At 43.2% G+C, this 14925-nt stretch overlaps 1 protein-coding gene across 3 annotated transcripts in view; it reads right to left on the bottom strand.

The window, feature by feature from the left end:
- The window catches only part of A1CF (APOBEC1 complementation factor), an 80844-nt gene that overhangs the window by 28888 nt on the left and 37031 nt on the right, over positions 1 to 14925 (bottom strand). For all 3 annotated transcript variants that reach the window (XM_045802394.2, XM_045802395.2, XM_087863142.1), the window contains 3 exons: positions 11276 to 11410; positions 9362 to 9492; positions 4341 to 4579 (listed from right to left, as the gene is read on the bottom strand). In XM_045802394.2, the coding sequence (XP_045658350.1) occupies positions 4341 to 4579; positions 9362 to 9492; positions 11276 to 11410 (505 nt within the window). The remainder of the gene's footprint in view (positions 1 to 4340; positions 4580 to 9361; positions 9493 to 11275; positions 11411 to 14925) is intronic.

Genomic DNA, 14925 nt, shown 5'->3' with positions numbered 1-14925 from the left:
CCCTATATAATGTGTTTTCCATTCGCTACCTCAGTTCCCACTCATAGTCACTCCGTGGGGAGGGAATAGGGTGGGGTGGTCAACTCAATTTCTAAATTTGATTGGAAATCTTGCGTGTTTTTTAATTGTTTTGGAAGAGCTTTAAGAAATACCCAACCTGAGTCCCATTCATTGGTATGCTAGATCCAATTCCTTTCCACGCTATACTAGACTGTTAAATTTTCAGAGTTTTGTGAGCCAGTTGAGGCCATCTTGGCAGCTTGGAATCAGCCACAATGGGAACATTCATTCCATGGGGATCTGCAATGTTACAAGTCAGGGCTTGGATTTACCCTGGGAGTTGTCTATTAAAGATTGACCAGCTCATCACTGACCCCAGGACTCTCCTTCTCAAATTTGATATAGTGATCTGGGCCTCAGGACTCTTAAAAGCAGCTCAGTTAATTCAGCCAAAATTGAGAACACTGGTCTAGCCCATTGGCCTTTGCCATCCTGGCCTGGGACCACAGGAAGCGGTCGGCCAGCCTGAAGGTCGGCAGAAGGCTGCAGTGGACAGAATTGGAGCAGGTATGGTTAGCAGTGATCTCCCCAAACATCCCCATGGAAGTCAGGGCTGCCAAGGGATTTGGGAACATGGGCTTTGAATGTGGACTTTGAAAAATTTCAAACATCAGTTCACGATCCTGGCTAGAAAGCCACTTTTCTAAACATCAATCTCCTCGTCTAGAAAATCAGGATCATAGAAGTCACTGCCTAGTGTTGTTGTGGAAACAAAAGATGATCCACGTGAGGGACTTACTCACTTTCCAGTGATGCACTCTCCCCTTGACTGCTTTGGGGTTTTTGGTCTCTTTTCTTGCGTGCACAGTTTCTTCGGAGTTACTCTTTGGGTGCAATAGTTAGCATTTTTTTCTTTTTAAGGATTTCCTTTGGGAGGGAGCAATGCCCACTGTCCGTGCTGAGTAAAGGTTCCCATTTACTCCCCCAGGCGTTCTTACTGGCCTCCCCTGCAGGTGACGGCCAGTATCCTGAGTTGAGGGCGTTAGCAGTGGATCACAACATTGGCCGCACAACAAAATCATCTGGCAAACTTAAAACACCAGGGCCACAGCTCTGCACCCCAGGGAAGCAGATTCAGCTAATCAGAGGCTGACTTGGTTTCTGGTTTTGTTTAAACGCCTCCTCAGGTTATGCAGATCTGTAGCTACTGATTCAGATGGCAGTTCTCAAACTTGGGTCTCGGTAGCAGAGCATCCTGGGAACTCGTTCCAAATGCAAATGAGCAGGCGCCACACCAGACCCACTGACTCAGGAGCCCTGGGGGTGGGCCCCGCTCTCTGCACTTCCACGAGCCCTCCAGGCTATCCTGGAGTGGACAGTGGAACTGCTGCGAGAACTTTCCTCAAAGCGTCCTTACCATGCCCTGCCAGCCTCGGAGTTGGACGCCTGGACTGTGGTCCACACACACGTCTGCAAGGACGTGGCATCGGGAGAGCGCTGCCACTGTTTGCAGGGGAGGTAGGTGGCTGGGGGAGCAATGGGTCATGTTAGAGGACAGTTTTCTGTCTACAAGTCTGGCTCAGGTAAGGAGAATCTGCGTGCGGCTCTTGCTTATCATGCTTGCTAAAGATCGCCTCCTCTCAAACGAGGCTCCCCAGAGAGTGGCCAGTGACCAAGCTCCTTCGTTGCTGTTGAATCTCCAGGGAGGTAGTAGGTCGGGTGGCCAAGTGGGTAGCAGGCTTGGCTCACAAGGTACAGCAGAAGTGACGGTCCCTGGCTGCCTTATTCACGCTCCGTCTGCTGGGCGCCCTGAGACGCGCATGCAGCTGGAGAAGCTCAGCTCAGCTGACAGCGGCGCCGAGGGAGGCGAGGGGCGGGCTGCCTCGGACTCTCAGGAAGATGAGCAGCGGCTGGGGAGACCAAGCTGGCCTGGATGCTGCCGGTTCCTGCAGCACGACCTCTAAGGAAAAGTCAGCCTGGGGTGCAGGCATTAACAAAGTTCCTGAGACTTCCTGAAGGCTGGCTGCCCGGTCCTGCCGGGCCTAGTCCGCTCGGGGCAGGTAGAGAGGAGCCCTTTCGTGGGTCAGTATGCTATTTTCCTAGAAGAGGGGAAGCTGAGAGAAAGTTCTGGTTCTCTAGGAACACTGATTGGCCCCTGAAAGTTATCTTCCATTTTGGACCCTCTCTCACTGCTAGCCTCCCTGACCGCCTAAAGATGGCATGTATCTGATTGCACAGGTAATGGAGAGAAGTGGTTAATGTGGGCTGGTGTAGTGGTGGCCGGTTTCTCAGCTGAGCAGCGGCTCAGCTGGGGCTTTGAATGCCATAGTTCAGCGGAGGAAGGGAGGGGGCAGGGCATTCTAGTGGGGGACACAATTTTGGAATAAAGGAGACAAAAATCAGCATGGCATTGTCTGATACATAGGGGAGTTTGTCCTGCTAGAAAGAAGGGTTTTGTTGGGAAATGGAAGGTAGCTAGCGTGGCTGGAAAGGACTGGAGCCTTGAGTAACAGGCTCAATTTTTTCTCCGTCTCCCCTGCAGCAAGCAGTGGGTGATGATTGTTGAACTGATGAGTGAGCAGCTCCGTTCAGCCCTACTATTTGCCAGAATTGTCGAAAGGATGACATGATATTTTGGGAACACTAATCTGGTGGGGATCTTCGGGGTGGGGGAGACAGTGGGGTACATGCAAAAGAGAGCAGAGCTGGGAAAATAATCTGGAGTTTTTGAAAACAGTCTCTTTTCAAGAGTATATGTTTTTAGACTCCAGTGATGGTCTGAGATCAGGATGGATACAAGGGACGTTTTCATGGCACAATTGTTGAAGAGAGAAGAGTTGAAATGGACCCCAAAGATTAAGTTCAGGTCACCGAGGGGCTAAGGACGCCTCATGAGGAGTGTCAGGGGTTCTCTGTGCCTATGTGGCACAGGGTCTGACCGCCGGGGGGTAAGAGTAGTGAAAGGGAGCATCGACCTTAAAAATACCCATCTCTCTAACGGATTTGGCAACTTTGGGGGCTATCTCCTATCTTTTCACGTTAGCTGCCTTCATGAAAATGTTAATAAAAATCTTCCCTGAGGCACCTGGCTGGCTCAGGTGGTTGAGCTTCTGACCGACTCTTGCTTTCGGCTTAAGTCATGGTCTCAGGGGCATGACATCGAGCCCTGCGTTGGGCTTCGTGCTCACCAGAGAGTCTGCTTGGGATTCTTTCTCTGCCTCTCACTCTCCCCTCGCCCCAAATAAATAAATCTTAAAAAAAAAAAAATCTTTCCCAAGATCAGAAGCCATCTTCTAATTTTGAAAACTTATAGAGGGCTAACCTTCTTATCGAGTCAATTTTTTTTTTTATGTTTTGAAGTAGAGTCGACAAAATGTTACATTAGTGTCAGGGGCGCGACATGGTGTTTGGACAAGTCTATGCGTATGCTGTGCTCACAAGTGTCATTACCATCTGTCACCATAGGACGCTATTATAATGTCATTGACTATTTCCCTATGCTGTACCTTTCATGCCTGTGACTCATTCATGGTTTGTTTTCTAAGCTTGTGCACAGGGACAGTATAAATCTAGGTGGTTTTGGTCTTGTCTTTCATTCTGGTGGCTCTCCCATGGTGTTCAAGAGAAGAGTGGATTCCATTGTCACCACTCTGTCATTCTTGAAATCCTCTTATTTTTATACTGATTCATTTTAATAATTTACTTTGTGTAAGTTTTAGCGAATATTTGAGAATGCACGGAGGCTTTTCAACAATTTCCCTAAGCTGCTCTGACCGAGGCAGGGCCTTGGTGTGGAGTCTTTTAAACTCAGGAATTGATGGTCATTGCCCAAATGGGACCTACCTGGTGGTGGTGGCACCTAGCAGGTGTCTTTCTGTGGAGGGCTCTTCTATCCCCCCCACATCAGCAAATATTAGACCCTGGGGAGTCCTAATACGAGTTCATGTCATTTAGCTGTCATCGGGGTAATGTGTCCCTTGCAGGTGCACTCTACACCATAATGGACGATCCACTCTATTTCTAGTAAGCCTGGTAACCACCTCTGTATGGAAGGACATCGGATAGATTCACTTTTGAGAAGATCCTTTAATGCTTCGTCATGGGGTTAGCACACATGTATTAGACTCTGTGCATGTGTTTCAGAACCTGGTCTGTGAAAACTTCGGGGAGCTGCATCTAGTGTGACCTAGATAAGAAGGGGAAGGGGTTTAAGTACCACATAAGCAGAGCTCGAGAGCAAACACACAACACTCAGCATGTGTCTCCTTTGCTAAGGTGTGCAGCGGCCTGGGGCAGGCAGCAGAGTGGGGGGGTCTCCTCCTTGAGGAGGGGGTGCCGACCTGGCAGCAGCTTCCTTCGGGCCATAGCAGCCGTCCGATGACTCTCGTACTCCACGAAGGCGAAGCCCCGGTTTCTGCTTTTATCTGCAGCGCTCGGGTAGACGATGACGTCGACAACGCCTTCGGTGACCTTTTTCATCTCTGCTAGGATTTCTTCTCTCTTCTTGGTCTTCGGGATTCCCCCCACAAACAATCGGCAGTTGTCCACACTGGCACACACCCCTAAGAGCCGCCCATTTCTGGAAAAAAAAAAAGGCATTCTTTCTGCTTGGCAAGAATCCTTGTGTGATTGAGGCTTAAGATGGAAGTTGTAAAATGTTTGACCCTGGACCTGATATGGCCTGAGGATGTGGGATGTTTGGTCTTCCTGTTGTTTCCTCACTACCCAGGATAATCCCTGCTCCCGAGGCCTGTGCACCTTGCCCCCCGTTACTCACGTAGGCTGCCTGGCCCCAGACGGCCATGAGCTCGAGAGCCCGCTGCTCGCTTTCCTTCCCAGCCAAACAGGGAAGCGATTCTGACATGACTGCTCTTAGAAATTGTCCCTTATATGGAACAAGTTTTCACATATTCTCTTCCTTGCCCTACATGAGGAAGATGGGCCGAGCAGGTGCTGTTTCCATTTTACAGATGAAGAAATTGAGACCCTGAGAAATCGAATGACTTGCTTAAGATTTTATGGATTTTAAGGGATGAAATTGGCCTCCAGACTCTCAGTCCATTCCTGATGCTGCTGCACACGGTTGCTGATGGGCAAGTTCATGTCCGCCTTCACTGGGAGAGTGCAGATTAAGCTTTTTTGGGGGACACTTGGGGAAATGTATCATAAATCTTTTGTACAATTTTGGGGCAAATAGTGCCTCTTCTGGGAAATTGTCTTTAGGAAAGAGATGAACCAACATTTTTGTATCAGGATATTCACTGCTATTATTTAAAATAGTCCCCGGATTGGAAATAACCAAAATATCCCACCATCCAGGACCAGTTTAATGCATCTTGGCTGAGGTGCACATTGACTGTGGGGCTGGAACTTTCCTCCTTGTGCACCATAGTATCTTTGTCACCCCGGGTTCTTGTGCAATTAAATGCTAATAGCCACCCGTTAGGTCATCTAAAAATGCCTCCTCGTGTTTCTAAGTGTCCCCTGGGGTGGACGTTACTGCTCCTGGCTGAGAATCACTGATAATCAAACGTGGGGGATTTATACTGTACAATGCTCGATAGTCATTTCAACATGGTAATGCAGAAAAATATTTATTGGTTAAAAAACCAGCTCACCATATGCTACTGGCTTAAAAAAAAAAAAACCAAGACTTTAAGATAAGTATGTGAGAAGACTACTTTGATGAACACTGTACCAATAATCTAGGACTAGAGACACTTTAAAAAGTAAAAATCCAACGTAGTGAGTATCTTGGGGCAGTGGGATTGTGGAGGAATGGTTTGAATTTTTATTGCCTTTTTTTTTTCTGTTTGTTGTGTGACTTTCGTAATAACACAAAGTTATTAAAGTGGGTAAAGTTCCTTTCACAGAAACGACTTGCATGTCATGGAGAGAAGTGCTCAGCTGGGCGAGTGGGAGGCTGCTCTGATTTCTTGGAACTAGTGGCTTTCATGGGGTGGCAGGTATGCTCACCAGGATTGGCTCCTGTCCTAATCGTCCTCTAGGCTTTGCCGAGGAACTGAGGACCACCGATCAGATCTGTGACAGGCCTGTTACAGTCTGGTGAACGTCGCCTGAGGAATGTGCTTTTCCTTGTGGGTAGGAAAGGGTGGATAGAGTCCTCTTTCAGGGTTTTTGTCTTTGTTTTTTTGTTCGTTTGTTTTTGTTTTTACTTAAGAAGCCCTTCTATTCCAAAATATTATTTCTTTAGAAATTCTATTATTTTTGATGGAGGGCCCATCAGGTATCAGTGACCAGCAGGTGGAGCCTGGAGTCTCCGTGTCCTATTTTTAAATCCATGTGGTTTGTCAGGCACTTTCCCAGAACTGCTTGGAGACAAAAAGCCGTCTCTCACACGCTGAGGGCAAGGCTTTAATGTCTCCAGAAGCCAGGCCTTTCGACAAATCTTAGTGAATATTTGATGAGGAGGAGGACGATAGGACAATTACGGGTCTTTTCCGGATAAGAACCTTATCTATCCCCTGAGAAATAGTGGCTAAAAGCAAATCGAAGATAATCCTCTCCTCCACAGGCAAGGTTCTCTGTCTGGCAGGACTGGTCTCGGGCGGAGTGGACGTAGGTGACGTTGGCTCTGGGGTGTCTATTCTGCTACTATTTCATGTTCTATTTATCATACACCTTGATTTTTAAAGTACCTCTGTGCCTCCCCCTTGTTTCTGGCATCCGACCTGAACTTTGGAATGTGGCCACCAGCTTGCTCTTTCCAAATGCTTTGTAATATTTCTCCTCCTCCTCTTCCCACTTCTCCCTGCCCTCCTCCCCCTCCTGCACCGTGATCATCAGCAAACACTCACAGACCATGTGAGCTTTGCCTGCATTATCTATTTAGTTTTCATAATACCCCCATGAGGTAAGTATATCTGTCTCTTTTTTATAGATGAAGACACTGAAATTCAGAGAGTACTGTTACATATCAGTGACTGGAATGGATTCATTGTGCTCATTTTTCACACCCTATCTGTTCTCAGAAAGCGTTGACAGGCCCCAGTGTGTACAAAGTGTTGAGTACATACAGCAAACCGTGCTGATTCCCTGCGTGGCCAAGTCTCCATCCATCTCACTCGAAAAGCCATTTTGAGAATAACCCTCACTCTTAAGATGTCTAGGCTCCATGAATGACCAAGGAATGGGAACTCTCCCGATCCCTGAAAACTTGTACCTATCCATTAAAAAGCTATATTAAAATGGAGCTTTCTGGAGCCCTTTCCAAAAACAGTTTGGTGTATGTCATCTCCTACAACAGACGCTGAGAAGGTGTGAGTAATTGGGTGCTGACGGTAAAACCATTGCTGGAAGAGGTCCCAGGATTTGTCCAAAGAAAGCTGTGTCCTGATCGCCTGGTTCCCATGCCAGACAACCCTCCACATACCAGACAGAGCTCTTTTGGATTTATGGAGGCATGTGTGGGAGGGGAACTTCCTTTATACTTTCCTCCAAAACTCTGTTCCAAGATCCGACCTTGAGACCGAGTGGCTAAGCTACTATGGTTGCTGAAGAGTCCATCTTTTTGCGACTAAGGGATTTAAGAAAAATGACCCAGTAATTGATTGACTTACAGAATTCTCAGGATAATGAAGGACTTACTTGGGGCCTGTAGGAAGTGAGAGACAATAAAGGGTAGGAGATCTCTCTGTATTCACATTGAGATGACATTAATTTTAAGATGCAGAAAGGACGTATATGACAATTACATCTTAGAATTGCCGAATGTGCTAATATGTAAGAGTTCTGTCATTGATTGACCTATTACCATGTTCCAAACACTGGGATAAACATTTAAAAATCAATACTATCCCCACCACGACACCTCTGACATGAGGGCGAGTAGCCCCACTTTAGGGATGAACACATTGAGGCTTGGAGAGGTGAAGCCACTTAATGACACCCAGGTGAAGCCTGTCTGACCCCAAAGCTGTTGCTTTTCAACTGCTGCACTGATCTTTCTTCCAGGTGGCCCACGGCTTCCTTCAAGAGATGATTTAGGATGGTTCTGGGGATGTCTAATGTGAATCTCAATGTAAATTCCCCCAAACTAAGCTCTTCACATTTCCGGCTATTCTCCTGGTCTTCCCATCTCAATGACACTATCTCTTCCACAGATACTGAGACCAACATCCTAGCCTTTCTCCCTGAATTCTAATACATTGCTCACACTCTAGATCCAGTATTTAGCCAGTCCTGTCTGTTCATCCTGAAGAACATACCCCGGGTCTGACCTCTCTGGCCACCTGCTCCACCGGCCCCTGTGCACCTGCCGTCATCCCTTATCTAGACCTAGACTCCTCTCCGCTGTAGCTTCCCCTCTGGCTTCCCTCTTGCAATGTTACAGTCCATTCTTCACCCAATAGCCAGAATTACATTTCTAAAAGCATGAATCTAATGAAATGTTTCCTCCTTTTTATTAGAATAAAAGGCAAATTTTGAATCGTGGAGTAAAGGCTCTCGGAGTACATTGCCTTCAGCTCTCCTCTCTGTTTCTACCTTGTTGGCTTTGTTGTCTAACACCTCGAGCTTGTTCTCTTTTGGGGAACTTTGCACGTGCTGTTCTTATTCTCTGGAATAATCTTCCTCCATATCTGGCTGTCACGGCTGACTCTTTTCTTTCAGGTGTCAGGTAAAAGTGTACTTTCCTGGAGAGTATTCTCTTCAATACACCAAGTTAGAGTAGCCAGTTCCTCAGAGATGGTTTTGTTTTCTCATACCTTAATTTTTTTGAGTATAGTTGACACACAATGTGACATTAGTTTCACAGTGATTTGACTTCTCTGTACATTATGCTCTGCTCACCATCATACGACACTATTCCCAATGCTGTGCCTTTCATCTCTGTGACTGATTCATCCCATAATGGAATCCTGTTCCTCCCACTCCCCTTCACCCATTTTGCTCATCCTCCCCTGCCCCCCCTTTGGCAACCATCAGGTTGTTCCCTGTAGTTATAGGTCTTGTTCTGCTTTTTGTTTGTTTTATTTGCTTTTTTAGAGTCCTCATATGATTTTCTCTCTTAAAAAAATCTATATCCATTTGCTTACTATGAGGTTAGGAAAAGGCATCTTGATATTTCCAATATATTGAAGAGTGCCCACGAATATATTCGTGAAACAGATGAGTTAATGATTTTTGTTTCTTTGAGCATTTTACAAAACTTAGTTTGACATTTTATATAGTGTTGACATTAAATAAATATTTCATCAAATTGATTTTCACCAAGGAAATGAAAGCTTTTTAATTTCTTATTTGCCTGTCTTTTGCATATACTCTATTAGATATGTTTGATGGTAGAATGGATACAGGTGCAGTGTCTGCTTCACTTTTAATCACAAGAGGCGGATCTTACCTAATTTCGTAGTTGTTAAGTTGCTTGATTGCATTCTTGGCTTCCTGTCTATTTGAGAAGGTTACAAATGCATACCCTCTATTGTTGCCATTAAAATCCATCATCATTCTCATTTCATAAATTTTACCAATCTATAAATAAGAGAGAGAGAATCCACATTTGTACATCTGTACTTCCAGATGAAAACACACACACACTGTTTTCTGAAGTCTTATCTCGCCGTATTTGGCATTTGCATCCCGTGTGGAATGGTTTGCATATCTTCAGGCTGGGTTCAGATCTGTTATCTGACTCACGGGCAAAGTCAAGTTAAATAAAGAAAACGTGTACAAGTGCATTTCAGCTTGACTTAACAGAATATGTTTTCAACAGAGCAAATGGCCTTTCATCACACAAATATCTGTGGATTTATCCATTGTCCTCGGGACCTGAAAACACATTTGTCATCAGAAGCACAATTTCTTGATAGATTTGTCTTTGTCCTCTGCCTTGCCCTCTCAAGGTTCCATAGTTTCATCTTTACTTGGTCATACTCTACCACTGAAGGGGACGCTCACTTGGAACCTTGCTAACTGATTTCTTATCTTTCTCCCACCATGACCTCAAGATGCCCAGGGAAGATGTGATTCAGAGGATCATCTGGGGATTCCTGTTGTTGTTTTGATCTGGAGGCTGAAGGTAGATGTTAGTTTTACACAATCAGCCCAACGTCAGGAGCTCCACAGTAGGAGGGCACTCTATTCTTCTGAGTATAACTATTTTGCTTTGCCTATATACTGTTTCTTCCTGCTACCCCACATGTTCTCCAGCAACCCAGACTCAGTAACTTATTCTTGCTGGCTGCTATATGATCAGTGGCCCTAATAGATAGGACAGGCATGTGCAGGAAGAAGAGGTGTCATTAAATGTGTGTTTCTTAGTGGTTGGTTACCCCGTGTGTCAGCCTTCTCCACCCTACCCCACCCCACCCCACCCCACCCCACCCCACCCCACGGTATTCAGTGGTGGACACCTATCTATTCAGGGCTCATTAGGAAAGAGTTCAAGCATGTTTCATCAGTTTCAGGTGCTTCTTGGGGCTATTTTCAAGTTCAGTATATAAAATTCTTCCAGAATTAAATCCTCATAATTTGTGCACATGCCAAATGAGATTGTTTGTATAAAATTAGGAGCAGTTCTGAATCGGAGGCTGAGTTAAACACATGCACACAACTGACTTTGGCATTTAGGGAAAGAAATAGCTAGACTCTAATTTTTCTAAATTTCCCGGGAATGTGGTTGTTGAAGCACTGCTTGGTAAAATATTGAAAATAAATTTTAATTTTCTGTTCTCCCTTTAGCTTTGAGTTTAGTTACAATATATGACTTGGAATTAAAACTGAGGAAAGGTGTTCCTTAATTATATAATGACTCTGAGAAACCCCATTCTTAATCTTGTTGATGCATGAGGGCAGCCAAATCAAACCTGTAGAGGGAAATTTCATTCTGAAGCAATATGTATAGGTACACATTTGAGCCATGACAGACACACACACACTCTTTGAATGTGAAATGGTACACTTTAGAAAACCATATTAAAATGTTAAGTTGGAGCAATATCTTATTTTGGAGAGGTCGTGGTAGTATTATTATAGATTGATAGTCATCTTGCTGCAAACTTGGTGCACTTGTGAGGATCAAGGATCAGAACTTGAAAGTGAGCAGCAGTGGTAGGTCAAGCTGTCAGTAGCAGGAGGAGTTACATCAAGGCAGTGACAATAAGGGGACAGCCACTAACAGGAAGGTTTTGACTTTGTCCATGTTGAGGAATGGCAATTGGAAGAGAAGGCATTATGGACCAAGAAAAATGAGCGCTAAGCAAAGTGTGTCATATTTTTCCCTTGAAAGATAAGAAAAGATTAAATTTGGACTCACTTTTTCACATAATGGTATAAGTTCATCCTCAAAAAGGTCTCGGGGAAGTTTTCCAATAAAAATTTCACAGCCTCTTTCTGGGGGTGCAGCATCCCAGCCCGGTGGAGGGCCGCCATATTTTCTTTGTCCATTTTCCTGCAAATCCCGGTGGATTGTATGAGGCAGAGAAGAAAACGATAAAACTTTTAGTTTGTGTTCCTCAATTATTTTCAAAATCATGATAAGGAACCTATTTACCATTGACGAGTAGTAGTGAACTGGGCAGAACATAAAGTCGAGGTCTCCTTTATGTGGATTTGAATACCGTGCTCTGTGCTTCAACAACTTGCTTGCGATAAGTGTTGTGAAAACATGTAAAGTGCTGGACAAATTAATTATGATTATTGTCGTTCAACCTCACCAATGCCTGATCATCATGGGATCTGACTAGATTTTGAATCCAGGGCTCTGCTGTAATATGGAGTCTCTGTGGTATGGCAGTGAGGGTTCCGGAGTGGGGCTGTCTGGCTCCATGACTCACTAGCTATGGGACTTTGGGCAAATGACTTCTTAGAACCTCAGTGTTATCATATACAAAGTGGGGATAACATTGGCTTTTTGATTAAAGGAGATAATACATCAAATATGCATGGCACTGTTCTAGGCATGTGATATATAGTCAGCAGTTACTAATTCTCTTCTTGCCTCCTTGGATTTGGGCTGTCTCATGTGCCAAGCAAAGCCATGTGAGCCCCTAAATAGAAACATTATAAAGATTAACATTCGAAGAACCGGACTGGCTAATATTGGGGGTAGCTAGTGAGGGACTTCAATCTGTTTTCAAAGCCGACAATATGGTGAGAGGGGTTTACTGATGTTAGATCTCTTTGTGGGGACCAGTACTGTTCTCAGTCCAAATAGAATACCAACCTTTGGTAAAACCAACCAACTCTTGGTAAAACCAACCAACCTTTGGTAAAAACCCTTGGCGTTTTATGGGGAGGAGTAGTTCTGGTTCTTCTCTTTATTAGATATTAAAGACAGCAGTGCTATCTTTATTTTTTCTGGAGGTTAAAGACCTGAAAGCAACTTCAGGGGCCCCAAGTAGAGTATTGTCTGATCCATTGCTGCTGATTTGAAATAGCATATTTTCTGGGGAAGGGTACACTTACTTCCCGCTTAAGTTCAGACAGAGCCCTTGATCATTAGACTTTACTCTGATTTTTGGAGAAAAGTGACTATAAGGGACCAAATACCAGCATTCATTGCTAACTTCTGTAAGTAATACTTTAAGAAGTTTTATACTATAAAATGATACATGTTGGAAAAAACAGTAATACGGAAGACGAAAAACATAGTAATGTATCAGATAAAGAGAAACATTTCTCAATGCGTCACCCTGCCCATCTATGGAAGTAGTTCCTATTAAATTTGTTTGCTTTTCCAATTTTGCAAATATTTTTCTATGTGTATTCTTAAAAGTCATATAGTAGTTGTTTAAATACATTGTTTTATATGATAGTTTGTTTAAAATCAAAGGTAAAACAGCTTCCAGTTTCACTATTAAATCTTTATATAAACCAACTCGGAATTTTCTCAATTATTTTATAAGTATTAGCTCAAAGGCTTTTAGATCACATTATAAATTATGTCTCTGGTTGGGATCACTTTTTTATGCCTAATTTATATAATATTACTTTAAATTAAAAAATAAGGTGTCAGATGGGTGTTCTATGTTGTCGTGATTGTTTTTTCTCCAACAACAGGATGTTTATTTATTTTACTAAATATTTAAATATTTGCCTCAAGAGTTCCTGTATTTTTTTCTTCCCCTATATTCTCACAGAATCATCTAGCAGCAGAATTTTGTAGCACCGAGAATTACTTCTAGGGGAAAAAAATGCCTGAAGAATTAAATGAACTCTATCTCAACCAAGAATTTTCTGAAAAATATGAAGTTGATATTTTCAGAGATATATTAAAACTTCTAGTTACTTATTTTCTAACAAAAACCTATATGACACTTAACACATGCCAGACATTGTTGTAACCCTTCAACAGTGTCAGAGGTTAAGGACTACTCCTGTCCCCATTTTAAGGAAAACCCTGAAGCCCAGAGAGATGAAGTAATTTGCTGAGGTCACATGGTTGGGAAGAGGCACAACCGGGATTTGCCCCCAGGCAGTCTGGTTTCAGAGACCATCAGCTTAATCCCCACATTTTGCCTTGTTATATGGAAGTCTAATTGTTAATAACAGATCCATACGTTTACATACTCATTTGTGAAAAAATTATCATGCTGTTAAATTGCAAACACTCTGCTACATTTCAAATCCTTTCCAATTTCCAATCATTTTCCTACACAAATTTTGGAAGGACATATCTGATGTCTGTTGCTTACAAGGAGGCATATTTCTATCGCCAAACCAAAATCCACCTGCTTGGTCTGCCATTTGGTTAATAATGATCCCTCTGAGGCCATTTTTGTATGTATTAGATGTCTAGAGGTCTATTCAGTGGATTATTGGAATAAACATAGTAGAAATTTGGCAGTATTTTTATTCTTTAGGTTGAAGAAACCAAACTTTCATCCCATAATATTAAAGTAGCCATTCCAGAATTTCTGATTTGAGAGGCTTTGTCTGATAGTTTGAAAATAAATAGGCAACCAATAGATTGATCTTTTAAATTTCCCCTTCAACTTTCTTTCTTGCTATAATTGCTAAAAATATCACCGAACTATTTTGTGCTCGTCATGTGAATAGGAGGATTCGTCTGCTGATGAGCCAAAATGATTGGGCAGGAAAGCTTATTGTCTTTTCATGGTTTCTATAAACATTTGACAAAAACTCCCCAAGGGTATTTTTTTGGGATTACAGAGTCTGGCTGGTTCAGAGACAACACAAAGTTCATGCATGGGGGAGATCTGCTCTACGAACCACCCGCTGGGCTTGGAATGCACCAGTGGTGGCAGTCTAGCCAATTTAAGACAGCGCGGGACCTTAGTCATGGGATTAGAATAGCTGTCCATTACTCAGAAAGGACAGTTGGGAGCTGGATTGCTAGTATTTTTGGCACTGTTTTTATAGTTGAGTTTAAAATAGATAAAGCCCAGTTATAATGGCTCTTTCCCCTCCTGGCTGAAGTCCTTCTCGTGGGATGCATTCCCCCAGTAGCACAAATGTATTAATAGTTCAGAGAGAAAAGAATATAGGTTTTTTCATGAGAGAATGTTCATTAAATTCTGGGAACTTTTATTTTTCTAATCAAAGACTTGGAAACCATTTACTCTCGTAGCACATAAATAGATAGAAACCTTCAACTACGTAAATTAAAAAATGAAGACCTAATTCTAACTATAAATCCAGTGGGTGTAATTCACATACTGGATACTGAGCCTACCTAGTAACTCAGTTTATATATCAAGAGTATTTGAGAGTCTCTCTGTCACAGATATTTTAAGCATTTCATTATGGAACAAGAGTCTTTTAAAAAATGATGTATACCATCTCCTTGATGATGAATAAAACCACCCAAACTTTCTTAAATGATTGTAAACAATAAATCTTAGCATGAGGTCAAATGGACTGAGTTCATTTTGGCCATCTGGCATCTGACCTTTTTATACATCTGGGGAATCTGAGACAAATTGCATTTTCCTACAGGAGTTT

This window comes from Ursus americanus, chromosome 6 (assembly GCF_024610735.1).
Source record: "Ursus americanus isolate L20-20 chromosome 6, mUrsAme1.1.p, whole genome shotgun sequence".
NCBI lineage: Eukaryota > Metazoa > Chordata > Mammalia > Carnivora > Ursidae > Ursus > Ursus americanus.
This window is presented reverse-complemented; position numbering and strand designations above follow the sequence as displayed.